General features: G+C 55.7%; 1 protein-coding gene across 1 annotated transcript in view; it reads left to right on the top strand.

Annotated features, from left to right (window-relative positions):
- LOC121483866 (collagen alpha-1(I) chain-like) overlaps positions 1 to 2,338 on the top strand; it is a 3,125-nt gene extending 787 nt beyond the window's left edge. The window contains exons 1-3 of the mRNA XM_041742372.1: positions 1 to 731; positions 1,018 to 1,934; positions 2,005 to 2,338. The exon at positions 1 to 731 is cut by the window's left edge and continues 787 nt beyond it. Coding sequence (XP_041598306.1) covers positions 1 to 731; positions 1,018 to 1,934; positions 2,005 to 2,338 — 1,982 coding nt within the window. The remainder of the gene's footprint in view (positions 732 to 1,017; positions 1,935 to 2,004) is intronic.
- Positions 2,339 to 15,000: the final 12,662 nt, after the last annotated feature.

The raw sequence follows: 15,000 nt of genomic DNA, 5'->3' as shown, positions 1-15,000 counted from the left end.
ACCCCCGCGCGCCTCCCTCCTCCCCTTCCTCGGAGGACCGAGAGCACTTCGCCCGGGGACGCCCCCCCAGCCATGGCGGGCGGGGGGAGCAAGACACCCAACAGCGGCGAGGCCGGTTTCGGTCCCCAGAGGGCGGAGTTAGGGGCGGCACACGCGGCGCGCCCGCGACCGTGCGGTCGGGGGACGCGGGCAGGCGGGGGGCGGGGGGGGGGCGGCGGGTCGGCGGCGACGGGGAGGAAGCGCACAGCGTGCCAGGGCCGGGAGCGCGTGGGGAAGGGCCGGTCCCGGGAAGGGCGCGCCAACGAAGGCGCGAGCCGGGCCACCGGGTAAACGCGCACGGGATCCCACCGCCACCAGCACGAGGGCGGTCCCGCGACGCCCGGGACGCCGGCCGGCCTCAGCACCCTTGGCAGACCTCCCCGCAAACCGGGCCCCACACCGCCGGGGCCCAAGGCACGCGCGACCCCCGCCGCGGGGGACCCGTCCGAACCTCCGTCCGTCCATCCGCCGGTCCGTCCGTCCGTTCATCCGTCCGGTCCAACCCGGAGTCACGACCCGGGGAGGCGCCCCCAGGCGGGAGCTGGCCCGACCCGTGCGCGCCCGCCGCGCCACCGCCGGCGGCGACTCCGCCCGGCAGCGGGCGGGGGCCCGGACAGACAGCCAGCCAGCCAGCCAGCCAGCCAAGCCAGCCGCTCGCGCGGCGCACACGCAACACACACGGGGTGGCTGGCGTGGGGGGGGGGGGGCGGGCCGCCCCAACACCCCCCCCCCCGGGGCCGCGCGCACACTCGCACACGCACGCGGGCAACACACCCCGCACCGGACGCCGGCCCGGCCCGGCGGTATCCTCCCCCATCTCGGAGGGGGGAGGCGCAGGCCGCGGTAGGCGAAGAGCGGCGCTCTGCCCAAACACGTCGCGACGGTAGTCAACCCCGCGTCGGTGGCCACACTACACGCGCAGAGGAGGGGCAGCGGCTGGGGGCTCCGGTACCCCAAGGCACCCTCTCGGATCGCTAGAGAAGGCTTTCTCACCGAGGGCGCATCGCCCCCCCCTTCGTCCCCCCAAACGGGCCCCACCAAACGGCGCTCCGGGGCCGACAGGGCTCGCGGGGCGGGCGCAGGTCTCCGGCAAGGGACAGGCACAGGGCAACCCCGAGCGCTCGCGGCCGGTGCCCCCTCGAGGACACCACCCTCCACCTCGCCCGAGCACGGCGCGGCCACGTCACCGCCCAGAGGGGAGAGCTCCCCGCCTCCCGCGAGGCGGGCGAGACAGAGGAACGGAGACGGGGGCACGACCCGTGCCGGGAGAGAGGGGCAGCCCCTCGGGCTGGCCAAGCGCCCGGGGCGCTGGCTCGGCCCGCCGCGGGCGCTCACGCGTCCCCACCAAGTCCTCCGAGTCACACCGCCCCCACACCACCCCCGCCGGCGCGGCGAGGGGGAGGGGAGGGGGAAGGAAGACGAGGCGCCCGGGCCCCCGCCAGGGGCACGGGTGCGCCTCCCTTGCCGGCTTCCACCACCCGCTCCTCGGACGCGCCACCGACGGCGGCGGCGGCGGCCCGAGGGGAGTCGACGGGGAAGGAAACGACGCCACCGCTCGGCCTCAGGCACCTGAGGCGACCTGGAGCGCTCCAGGGGCACCACGGAGGGCCGGGCGCAACGCGCTCAAGCGCGCCCAGGCCGGGCGGTGAGCAGCGCGGCGTCGGGCAGGCCCTCCCCGCGGAGGGGAGGACCGCTCGCCACGGACCCAGGCCTTCAGGAAAGGCCGGCGAGAGTGTCCGCCGCGTCGGAGGACCCCGGTCCCGCCAGCGCCGCGAGGCAAGAAGGCGGGAGGGCGGGGTCGGGCCGGAGTCCGCACCACCCCCAACCCCGGCGCGCGCCCCCCCCGCGCACCCGCCGTCACGACGGCCGGGCGTGGAGGAGCCGGGGAGGGAGAGGCCCGCGGGCAGAACGAGAAGAGCGGTCGCATCCGCCATGGATGCCCGTCCCTCGTCTGACGCGGCTTAGGCCCGGCCCAGGAGAGCACGAGATCACCACATCGATCGATCGGCAGCGAGCTGCGGCCCCGAGGGGGCTTCCCGAGGAGCAAAAGCCCAGCGAGGACGGCGACCGGGGGGACCTGCTTCCGCCTCACCGGCAGCCCCTCGACCCCCAGGGGGCAGGAGCGACCGGACAACCCCAGAGACAGCGGGGGACGCCTGACACGCGGCACGGAGCCTTGCGGGACAGGGGTTGTCACAGCCAACAGCCGGGTGCCCACGGCATGGAGCGCACGGGGGTAAAAGACCCACCGCCACCTGCCCACACCGCCCTCCCTCGGGTGCCAGAGACCGGAGGGTGACACCACGACCCGGGCCACCTGGAGTCCAGCGCGAGAGCCGGCGCGCAGGCCCAGGCGGACGGCTCAGGCTCCAGTGAGCGAGGACAGGGACCGGCTCGGCCGCGCGGTCAAGCCCAGAACCCCACACGCGCCCAGAGGCCCACATCTCCAAGGCGAGCGACGGACCGACTGTCTTTTACGTCTGCCTGTCTGTCGCCGAAACACAACGTGTCAGCACCTACCTGGCAACAAAAAATGTTCATTTCGGGCGAGAAAATAGCCGCGCCTGCTGGCGGGGACCAGCCACAGGTCACCGCGACCTCCCGGGACCGTGGCACGGCCACTGTCCCCAAAACCTGCCCCACGGCGCCCCCCCACCCCCACCCCACGGAGCCCCCCGGGCTATCTGGTCGACCCAGGGTGGGGAGGGGGGAGGGGGCGATACGCGGGAGGTGGAGACGGCCACGCCGCCACCCGCCACGCCGCCACGCCGCCACGCCGCCACGCCAGTGATCTCCAAGAGGAGACTTTGAAAAATCATCAAAGTTCTCCGGAGGCACCGTGCGGAGGCCGTCCCCCGCGGCCCTCAGGACCGCCCCGTGCCTACCGCCGTCCCCAACCCCGGCTCGGGCCAGGGGAGGTGGAGGGCCACGCGGCAGAGGCAGCCTCTGGGTGGCTGATGTTTGTTTTCTGGACGAAGTGAAAGAACCCTTTGAGTGCAAGTATTTGCAGAAGGGGTCCGGCGGGATGGGAAGGTGTGGGTCAGTCCATTCACCGAGAAAACCGGAGACTCGGCCTTTTTAAGAACTAGGCAACGGAAGGAGTATAGCTTGGCTCATCGCAGCAACTGGCAACTCAGCAGAAACAATAGAACATTCCCAGAACGAATGGAGTTTGCAGGAGCCAACGTGAGCATGCCCCACCACCCTCCGCGGGTGCGTCCGTGTAAACACACACACACACACACACACACACACACACACACACGCCTTCCATTCCCAAATCCACCAGAGGACTCAGGGTTGGTTGGGGGCGGGGATGGAGGGTGGCGGGTGGCAGAAGGGAGGTTCAGGGCCATCCATTCCGATGGCCCTCACTCAATCATTTCATTCAAATGCACATGGTTGTCTGTTAAAGTCCGAGCCTGGGACTTCTCTCCATTGAATGGCTTTCTGCACCTCCCCCAACCCTCAGGCTGCGGCTCCCAAACTGTGGGGGAGGGGAGAGAAGAAAAGAGAAGAGAAGAGGAGGGGAGGGGAGGGGGAAAGAGAAGGGCAAAGAGGATGTATGAAGAACTCACATTGTTTGGGGTCCTGACCCAGGAAACCCCAATAAACCCTTTGGGAATCAATCCTGGATGTGGAGGATGCCATCTCACTCTAATGCCTTCCAGGGGTGGGGGTGCATCTGGGAGGGCGTGGCATGGCGGGGTCTGGTGAATCTGATGGGGAGTTAAACACATGACCGTGGTGTCTTAGGGTCCAGAGGCCAAACACAGGCATGGAGTGATAAGGGCGAAGGACTAAGGGAGGCCTGGCCAGGGACAGTTCTGACTCATCCACCCTGGGTGAGGGCCCAACAAGCACACTCTTTCCTCTGAAGCGAAGGGCCAGCAGTTTCCTGGTTCCCCATCGACCTGTCCTCCCTCTCGCACCCACTTCCCAAGGGAAATCCTCAGTCTCATTCGAAGTAGTCACCGGCTGTGTCACAAGCCACCTTCTGTCTACTAAAAGGAGTAAGGAAGATGGACAAACATGAACCAGCCCGACAGATGGCACCTCCGCACGGAGGGGTTGGGGGTTGGGGCTGTCCCCGGACAAAACGTGACTCTGAGCTTGAAAACATGAAAGGGCAGAAGCTTCCGCCCCGGGCCCACCACCCCCCACCCCCACCCCCGCAGGCCCGCTCAGTCGGAAGAGCACTCAACTTTTGATTGCAGTCAGGCTTGTGAGTTCGAGCCCTACGTTGGGTCTAGAGATGATGAAAAATGAAGGAACGAACTCTCAATAACTTAAGTACGAATGGGGCGCCTGGGTGGCTCAGCGGTTTAGCGTCTGCCTTCAGCCCAAGGCCTGATCCTGGAGACCCAGGATCCAGTCCCACGTCAGGCTCCCTGCATAGAGTCTGCTTCTCCCTCTGCCTGTGTCTCTGTCCCTGTGTCTCTCATGAATAAATAAATAAAATATCTTAAAAAAAAGAAAGAAAGAAAGAAAGAAACGACTACAACATTCCATTGTAGGTGACGTCTAGTTTTCTTTTTACCACAACTGGGAAAACAAAACAAAATAAAACAAAACAAACAACAACAAGACCCCCCACCACCACCACCACCACCACCAGCCCACCCTGTCCTTGGCTCAGCGTAAGGGAATTCCTGGGTCAGGTTGAAAGAGGGGGAGGGGGTGATATCCTGTCGTCCGCAGTGTGGAAAACCAGGGTTCAGCAACCTGGAATTGTTTCCTCTTCCTCACCAGGTAGACAGACGTGGTCACTGTCATCATCCCTGCAAAAGCAAGGCAAGAGGGAAGAACCTCAGCATTTCCAAGCACCTTGTAGGGGCACCTGGGAGGCTCGCTGGGGTTAAGCAGCTGACTCCCGGTTTCGTCCGCCAGGAGGTGGCACTCTTGACTCGCCCAGTGAGGCCGTGGCGACCTCTGGAAGGAAGGTATCAGGCTCAGGGTTTCCGAGGGGCTCGGCTGGCTCCCCGAGAAGTGGATCTGAGTGTCTCCAGGCTGTCTGATCCTATCTGAGTCTTAGGATGCGATTCCAGGGGCCCGTGGCCCGCTCGGTCAGTAGAGAGCACGACTCTTGACCTCCATGTCGTGAGTGGGAGCCCTACGTTGGGAGTAGAGATCACTCTGAAAAATAAACCTGGGGGGGCGGGGCGGGGGGCGGCGGAGGAAGAGAAGAGAAAAGAAAAACAGATGCCATTGCACTCAAGGAAGGCAGGCCTTGGTGATACAAGGGATTCTTCCAACAGTGGCCGGTTACAATGAGAACGTATTCCCACAGAACAGACCTCACGCAGATGATTGGCAATTGCCATAAAAGAAAGATAACTCATTAGAAAAAGAGAGAGAAGAAAGAAAAGAAAAGAAAAGAAAAGAAAAGAAAAGAAAAGAAAAGAAAAGAGATAACTCACTGAGAGTTTCTGAACACTGACGGGTCACAGGTAGGGAGAAAAGATAAGGATTTTAAAGATTGTTTTTTCTTTAGATTTTATGTATTTATTCATGAGAGATACAAACACACACACACACACAGAGAGAGAGAGAGAGAGAGAGAGATTGAGAGAGAGAGAGAGGCAGAGACACAGGCAGAGGGAGAAGCAGGCTCCATGCAGGGTCTCCAGGATCACGGCCTGGGCTGAAGGCAGCGCTAAACCGCTGAGCCACCCGGGCTGCCCAAGGATAAGGATTTTAATTTGTTTACAATCTCACACGTTCCTAAAATTTCTCTAAGGTATAGATATCTCTACAAAGTTTCCTTCAAACTGGAAGAGCAAACATGAGGGGATCAGCAGTGATTTGAACAAGAGTCCTTTAAAAAGGGTCATCAGGATGCCTGGGTGGTTCAGTGGTGGGAGCGGCTGCCTTTGGCTCAGGGTGTGATCCTGGAGTCCCGCATGGGTCTCTCCCTGCAGAGCCTGCTTCTCCCTCTGCCTGTGTCTCTGCCTCTCTCTCTCTCATTGTGTCTCTCGTGAATAACTAAATAAAATCTTTAAAAAACAAAAACAAAGAAACCAGTCATCATTGTCTTTCGCTCTTTTCAGTTCCATGTTGTTCCTTTTAGTTCTGTTTTTTTTAAGATTTTATTCATGTATGAGAGAGAGAGAGAGAGAGAGAGAGAGAGAGAGAGAGAGAGAAACAGGCTCCATGCAGGGAGCCTGATGCGGGACTCCATCCCGGGACTCCGGGGTCACGCCCTAAGCCCAAGGCAGAGGCTCCACCGCTGAGCCACCCAGGCGTCCCTGGTTTTGTTCTGGGCAAATGCAGCTATTTCACTAGTTCTGGCAATTCATACTGTTGTTCGATGATCTCGGGGTGACCAGAAACTGAGATGTGTCAAAAGTCCTTTGCGTGGTTCTTCTGGAATCTGGGAAAAATAAATAAATAAATAAATAAATAAATAAATAAATAAATAAATAGGTGTGTGTGTGTGTGTGTGTGTGTGTGTGTGTGTGTTGTTTGTTTGTTTTTGCAAGAGCATCAGAACACCTGTACATGACATGGCGGTCACCGGTGGACGTGGTTACAGACCCGAGGAGAGTTGGCTAGAGTGCAGTCGAGAAGAAAACCGGATTATGATTTGTCACACACAGCATTTTAACAATGTACCAGGGCACGTTACCACTTTACGACTTTATGTCGCTTTTGGAACACCCACAGCATTCACACAACCAATATAATCTAAGAGGGCTTATGATTCTTTGTCTGACGCTGCTTCTCACGTGCCTTCACATAGCAGGTAAACGACCTATGTTAGTCAAGAGACTCAACTTAGGGCTAGACTTTTCTGGGATCCGCTGAAAATCCATGAATGAACGGATGAAGGAACCAGCAAACAGCTGAGCAGCCAGCCGGCCAGCCAGATACACAATCCATCCATCCATCCATCCATCCATCCATCCATCCATCCAACCAACCAACATCTCAGAAGCTTTCAAGGCCCAGGCCTATAAAGGATCATGGGTCATTACAAAACTGAAAACAACATCAGTATCTGTTTCGCCAGGGTGGCCCTAGGAGATTCCACAGGAGCTTATAGAGTTGTCCCCAAAATGTAGCTCCTTTAATATTGAGAAGTTTTCACTCTCTCACGGAGGTAATTCGTGGATAAAAAGGAATATAAAAACCTGGCTGGTCTGGAGAGGGAAAATAATAACATATTTTTTTCTTCTCTGTTCACAATCCGTTGCCGTGATTAGACTACCAACGCAAGGAAATCTCTTCATTTTAACAGAGACAAGAGCCGAGTCTTAATGCTATACCAGTGTACTAGTAAAGCTCACTTCTCCCAATCTCAGTCTGTCCTGAGCATGCATACAATTCCTTTTCAAAAAAATCTGCTTCCAGGACGCCTGGCTGTTTCAGTGGTTGAACCTCTGTCTTTGGCTCATGGTGTGATCCCGGGGGGGCCAGGGATCCAGTCCCACAGTGGGCTCCCTGCGTGGATCCCACTTCTCTCTCCTCCCGTGTCTCTGCACCTCTGTCTCTGTCTCTGTGTCTCTCTCTGTGAGTCTCTCACGAATACATAAATAAAAACTTTAAAGAAATTCCCTAGTTGTTTCCTTCAGAAACCCCTTCTACAATGGTCTTTTTTGTTCAGATTCAGCCTTAAGTGTTCTTTGTCTAAAGAAGCAGGCTCTGGGATGCCTGGTGGCTGGTCGTCATTTGAGCATCTGGCTTTGGCTCAGGACGTGATCCCGGACTCCTGGGATCGGGTCCCATACCCGGCTCCTTGCATGGAGCCTTCTTTTCCCTCTCTCTGCCTCCCTCTGTCCCTCCCTCCCTCCCTCCCTCCTGATTAAGTAAATAAAATCTTTTTTTTTTAAAGATTTTATTTATTTATTCTTGAGAGATAGAAGGAGAGACAGAGCCAGAGACACAGGCAGAGGGAGAAGCAGGCTCCATGCACCGGGAGCCCGACGTGGGATTCGATCCCGGGTCTCCAGGATCGCGCCCTGGGCCAAAGGCAGGCGCCAAACCGCTGCGCCACCCAGGGATCCCAAGTAAATAAAATCTTAATAAAGGAAAAAAAAAAAAAAAAGCCAGGCTCATTATTTCAGGACAGAATTATTTTCTTTTCCCTCACCAAAACATGTATTCTCACGCCTTGTACGTTTCCTACACGTCTCCTACTTGTCACACACGGAGTTGTTTTCCTTATCGTTCTCCAGTAGTCTCCATTCCATTGGCAGGCTTTTGCAAAATTGTAATATATTAGCTTTCTTTCAGAGAGAGAGCACTGTGTGAAGTGGGGAAGGGGGAGGAGGAGGAGGGAGAGGGAGAGAGTGCGAGACCGAGCATCTTTCCTTTTTTAAACTATTTTGTTTCTTTATTCCCGTGTGAGAGAGAGAGACAGAGACAGAGACAGAGACATGGGCAGAAGCAGGTCCCCGCAAGGAGACAGATGCAGGAAAGGATCCCGGACCCGCATGATCGGGCCCTGAGATGAAGGCAGACGCTTAACCGCTGAGAAACCGGGGGTCCCGAACGAACGAACGGACGGACGGACGGACGGATGAACGAACGGACGGACGGACAGACGGATGGATGGACGGACGAACGAACGAACGAACGAACGAACAGAACTTCATCCCAGATCGTGGGAACTCGTGAAATATTGTCACTCGTCCTTATCTCTCCGAGCTGTCCTGTTCCCGATTTTTACCCGCGCCGGCCTTTGAACTCCTAAGCTACAGTTCCTTTACAAAGGGATGTCAGCAATATAGCATCCGGAGGTAGAGGAAACCTCTCCCTCGTAGAACCCATAGGGACACGTAGACACAGACGAGATGCCAACAAAGTATATAGCCTTGGTCTCACTCCTATCTGTGGAGAGGTCACGAAAGACCCGATGTTCCGATCTCCCCGCTGGCTGGGTGACAACAACTCCAGTGGCCAGCGAGCGTGACCGCGTCCGGACCCCATCCATCCTTTGGTTTCCATTTCGAAAGAGAAGAGGCCGGTTTCCTGCAAAGATACCCAAAGCCGCAGCAACAACCCAACCCGAAGAAGACCAGAGCGTCTGTCTCCCCGAGCGAGCCGAGCACTGGTTCCTCACCAACAGTCGGGACATTACTGATGGAGCCAGAGGGAGTTTTAGGTTAGGTTCTGGTCCCTGGGCTGGCCTCATTGCCAGCTTTCTCTAATCGTGGAGAGCATAGCATTCAGGCATGAGCAAAGCACCCCATTCACCCGGTTTGGGCCATCTGAGCCTCAGGTTCCCCTTCCACGTGTCCCAGGTCAGTGAGCACTTGCAAGTAAGTATAGGCCCCCTAAGCAGCCCAGGGGTAGCCTGCCAGAGTTTCCTGTGGCTGGCGGTGTGTGTGTGTGTGTGTGTGTGTGTGTGTGTGTGTGTGTGTGTCGTGTGCTCAACCTTCGCTGCAGGGTTCTCTAGGGTCTGGTTCCGTTCGCCCCGCTTTTCTGCGTGCGCGTGCACGTGCGTGTGCATGCTCCATAAGGAGCTGGGGCGTCCTCGGGAGGAGGGACGCCGTAGAGAGTGGACAGTTTATTCTCTGATCTTGGTACGGGCAAGGCTGTAGGGCTTGAACTCTGTGGGAACCAGGAAGGTTTTCTTCCGTTTTCTCATCGTCAGTTTTGGCAGGTTGCCTTTTAGTGATCGATCGATCCGATCGAAACAAAACAAAACAAAACAAAACAACACAACTTTTTTTTTTCCTTTTTGTAAAGATTCTGTTTATTTTCTCCTGAGACACAGTGAGTGAGAGAGTCGGACACACAGGCAGAGGGAGAAGCAGGCTCCATGCTTGGAACCCGACGTGGGACTCTGATGCCGGGCCTCCAGGATCAGGCCCCGGGCTGAAGGCGGCGCTCAACCGCCGAGCCACCCGGGCTGCCCACCTTTTTCTTTTTCTTTTTTTCTTTTAATTTTTTTTTTTTATTTTCAGAAGATTTTAGGTGTATGCGATGTTTACACCCAGGTTAGGGCTCATCCTCGCAACCGAGAAATATAGAGTCCCACACTCCACCGACAGTGCCAGCCAGCAGTCACGCACCCCTTCATCGATTTCATTTGTTCATTTGCTTGCTTGCTTGCTTGCTTGCTTGCTTCCTGGCTTGCTTATGTATACATTCATTCAGCCGGTCAGTCGGTCAGCCGATCAGTTCAGTCAGTCAGTCAGTCAGTCAGTCCTTTTAATTAATCATTCATTCTTTCCTGTTTTAGAGGTGTTCTTTATTTATCCATGAGAGACACACAGAGACAGGCATTGACAGACGCAGAGAGAAGCAGGCTCCCCGCGGGGAGCCCCAAGTGGGAGCCGGGGGCTCCAGGACCCCAGGATGATGACCTGACCCCAAGGCAGATGCTGAACACGGAGCTACCCAGGCGTCCCCGTTGCTTGACTTTTCAGGGGAGGCAGACAGGCAACGTGCATTCAGTGGCACGGAAATAGAGCCCAACTAGTGCTGAGTTTTCTGTGAGCCGTTTGGCCCTGGGTCAGTGTGAAAGCCAATGGAGCAGGGCCCAGAAACGTTCAAGGCTGAGAATTTCCTTCCTCCATAATCATTTCACAGACGCTTAATTGAAAGTGGTATCTACCTATCGTATGGCAAACGTCTTTCTCTGTTTGGGTTCTAGCCAAGACCCAGAGAGTCGAAGCCCCCAACCTCAGGGACTGAAAGTCGCCAGTTGGATGCAGAGATAGTTAGGCAGGCAGGCAGGCAGGCAGGCAGGCAGGCAGAGCCGGAAAGGCAGGCGCCACACCAGTGAGTCCAGGTGTGAGGAATGTGGGATCGGTGAGTCCAGGTGTGAGGAATGTGGGATCGCAGGGCAGCTGGGTCGCAGCCTGGTCCGGATCCGCCCGGGTCAGTAGCGTTTCCTGACACAGGACGGCAGGACGGGGCGCCAAAGAGGGGCCTTGGGGTGGCTTTCCTCCTCCGCCTCCTTGGGATGGGGACATCTGCCCCACTCGGGGCATGCCCCGCACCCGCCCACGCGCCCACCCCCACACGCTGGCCACCGGTCGGTCCCGCAGGCGCCTGCCTTCCGAACCACCCAGGCTGCACCGGTTCCATGTCCGGTTCCGGTTCCGGCCCAGGCTCCGGCCCCAGGCAAGGGCGCACTTGCAAATATCATCCATGGGAGGCTTCCTGCTGCCCTCACTCCTACAGATCCGGGACACCGGAGGGTGGGGGGGTGGGAGCGGTTCCCAGATGGGATGTAGAAATGTCCGCCAACCGAAACCCGTCCTTCCCGCGTCATCTCCCCACGACGTGACGCGACACCCTGTGCGGTGTGTGGAGAGAGACCCTTTGTCTCGCCGCCACCGCTACAGCAACCGAGGACAGTCCTCAAACAGGAGCACGGTCCCATGAGCATCGGTCCCATCTGAACCTATTCCCTAGTTGGGGATCCTAGGGTGTGTCTAGGGATAGACCTGGAGCACGAGGTCCTGTGTGTGGGAACCAGATGAACGAACGCGCAAGACCGTGGGTGGCGGTGGGAAGGAAGAGGTGCGGACGAGGTGTGCCCGGGTGGCATACCCGCGTTTGAGCGGCTGCCTTCCACTCGGCTCCCGGCATCATCACAGCGTTTTGGGGATCCAGCACCGCACCGGGCTCCCCGCGTGGAGCCTGCTTCTCCCTCTGCCTGCCTCCCGGCCTCCTTCTGTGTGTCTCCCTTGAATAAATACAGTTTATTTATTCATTTATTTGTTAACGATTTTATTTATTTATTTATTTATTTATTTATTTATTTATTTATTCGAGAGAGAGAGAGAGAGAGAGAGAGAGAGGAGGGAGGGAGAGAGAGAGAGAGAGAGAGAGAGAGAGAGAGAGAGAGAGGCAGAGATCCCATGCCCGATCAATACAGTTTAAGAAATTAAACTTAAGGGATCCCTGGGTGGCGCAGCGGTTTGGCGCCGCCTGCAGCCTGTGGTGTGATCCTGGAGACCCGGGATCCAGTCCCACATCGGGCTCCCTGCATGGAGTCCGCTTCTCCCTCTGTCTGTGTCTCTGCCTCTCTCTCTCCCTCTCTCTCTCTCTCCCTAACTAAAAAAAAATCCTTAAAAATAATGAATGAATGAATGAATGAATAATAAATGAATGAATAAATAAATAAATAGATAAATAAATAAATAAAATTTTAAAAATTAAAAAAAAGAGAGTTAAAAAATGGAATGGACAGATAACTTGGCGAGGAGGATGTGTGAAGGTATGTAATGCCGCTGAGCGACTCCAGGCTTAGAAAGGGTTACAAGGTTCCACCGTAGGTGACGCCTGTCTTTTGGACCACAACCGAAACACAAAACAAGACCCCCTGTCCCTGGCTCAGAGTAAGGGAGTTCCTGGGTCAGGCTGGAGGGGGTTCCTGTGGTCCGCAGAGTGCAGAACCCCGGTTCAGCCATCTGGACTCTTTTCTTCCTGTCCTCGGAGACAGGCGTGGTCGCAGACGGCACACGCCTGTAAAGGCAAGGCCAGAAGGAAGAACTTCAGCATCCCTTTGGCTCTTCTTTTCTGTTCTTCCGGTTGTTGTGGTTCCGGTGTTGTTGAGCCTCAGCATTTCCAAGCACCTTGTAGGGGCAACCTGGGAGGCTCGCTGAGGTAAAGCAGCTGACTCTCGGTTTCGTCCGCCAGGAGGTGGCACTCTTGACTCGCCCAGTGAGGCCGTGGCGACCTCTGGAAGGAAGGTATCAGGCTCAGGGTTTCCGAGGGGCTCGGCTGGCTCCCCGAGAAGTGGATCTGAGTGTCTCCAGGCTGTCCGATCCTATCTGAGTCTTAGGATGCGATTCCAGGGGCCCGTGGCCCGCTCGGTCAGTAGAGAGCACGGCTCTTGACCTCCAGGTCCTGAGTGCGAGCCCTACCTTGGGAGTAGAGATCACTTTGACAAATGGACCCCGGGGGGGGGGGGGGGGCGCGGGGGGGGGGGGGAGAGGGGAGGGGAGGGAGGAGGGGAGGGCGGCGTGGGGACTGGGGGAGGTCGAAAGAAAGAGAAACAGACGCCATTCTACTCAGGGAAGGCCTTGGTGATACAGGGGATCCTTCCAACGGTGTCTGGTTACAATGAGAACGGATTCCCACCGACCTTCTGAAGAGGATTTAACAATCGCCAAAAAAAAAAGGAAGATGACTCACTGAGAGTTTCTGAACTCTGTTCAGGGTTTCTTGGAACTCATTCAGTTCCACGTTGTTCCTTTCTGTTCGGCTTCCATGCAGCTTTTTCATTAGTTCCGGCAACTCCTACTGTATGTAGTTGGACGATCTCCGGATGACCAGACACCGGGATTCGTCCAGAGTGCTTTCCGCGAAGCTTCTGAAAGGCAGACCGTATTGTTGCAAGACCTTCCGAACAACACCTGCACGTGACAGGGAGGTCACCCACGGACGGACGTGCCTAAAGACCCGATGCGAATTCATTATAATGCAGTCGAGAGGAAAACCCGACCAGTTTCTGTCACACACACACACACACACACACACTCACACTCACACACAACACACGCAGGCACGCACGCAGAGCATTTAAACAGTTCGAATGTGGAGGGATGGCACTCTACCAGGACACGTTACAAGTTTAGGAATTTCATTTCGTGTTTGGAACACCGGCAGCACTCACCCACGCAATATAATCTAAGAGGGCTTATGATTCTTTGTCTGACAGTGCTTCTCATGGTCCTTCCCATAACAGGTAAACGACCTATAGTAGTCAAGAGACTCTATTTAGGGTTTGGCATTCTGGGATCCGCTGAGAATCCACGAACGGATGAAGGAACCCGTAGACAGACAGCCAGGCAGCCAACCAGCCAACCAAAAACGTCTCAGAAGTTTTCAAGGCACATGCCTACAAAGGATCACGGATCATAACAAAACGGAAATCTTCATTGTCTCTTTCGCCAAGGTGGCCCCTAGGAGATTCTACAGGTGCTCTTAGAGTTGTCCCCCAAAATGAAGCTCCTTTAACGTGGAGAAGTGTTCACTCTTACATAGGGGAAGACCGGATAAAAACGAATCCAAAAAATAAAATAAATAAGTAAATAACAGAAAAAGTTAAACAACAACAACAACCACCAAAAAAAAAAAAAAAAAAAAAAAAGGAATCTAAAAACCTTGCTGTTCTGGGCAGGTAAAGGGAGAAACACACACACACACACACACACACACACACACACACACACACCCAAAAACAAACAAACAAAAAAACCCCAACCAAACCAAACCAAACCAAACCAAACCAAGCCAAGCCAAGCCAAACAAACAAACAAACAAAAAAGCACATTGTCTTTGTCTTTTCTTCTCTGTTCACACTCTTATCAAGAGTAGACTACCAATGCAAGAGAATCTCGTCATTTTAGCAGAGAGAAGAGCCAAATCTCAGTTGTACACCAGTATACTAGTAAAACCCACTTCTCCCAATCTCAGTCCGTCCTGACCACGCCTACAATTACTTTCCAAAGAGTCTGCTTCTGGGACGCCTTGGGTGGCTCAGCGGTGGTGGAAGGTCTGCCTTTGGCTCAGGGCCTGATCCCAGGGGTCCTGGGATCCAGACCCGCATCGGGCTCCCCAGTGGAGCCTACTTCTTCCCCTGCCTGTGTCTCTGCCTCTCTCTCTCTCTCTCTCTCTCTCTCCCTGTCTCTCTCTTTCTCTGTCTCTGTCTCGCTTTCTCCGTCTCTGTCTCTCTTTATCTCTCTGTCTCTCTGTGTCTGTCTCTCTTTATCTCTCTGCCTCTCTTTTCTCTGCCTGTCTCTCTCTGTGTCTCTCTCCCCTTCTCTCTGTCTCTGTCTCTCTTCCTTTCTCTCTCTCTCTCTGTCTGTCTCTGTCTCTCTTTGTCTGTCTCTGTCTCTCTCTTTCTCTCTCTCTCTCCCATGAATACATAAATAAAATCCAAAAAAAAAAAGAAAACAAAAAACAAATCTCAAAAATCTCCTTCAGAAATCCCTTCTATAATTTCTTTTTCCGTTCCGTCAGTCTTTTTTTTTTTTAATTATTTATTTTTGATAG

This window comes from Vulpes lagopus, unplaced genomic scaffold, assembly GCF_018345385.1.
Source record: "Vulpes lagopus strain Blue_001 unplaced genomic scaffold, ASM1834538v1 ctg291, whole genome shotgun sequence".
In the NCBI taxonomy this organism is placed as follows: domain Eukaryota; kingdom Metazoa; phylum Chordata; class Mammalia; order Carnivora; family Canidae; genus Vulpes; species Vulpes lagopus.
Note: the sequence above shows the minus strand (reverse complement) of the source record. Positions and strands in the feature narration are given on the sequence as shown.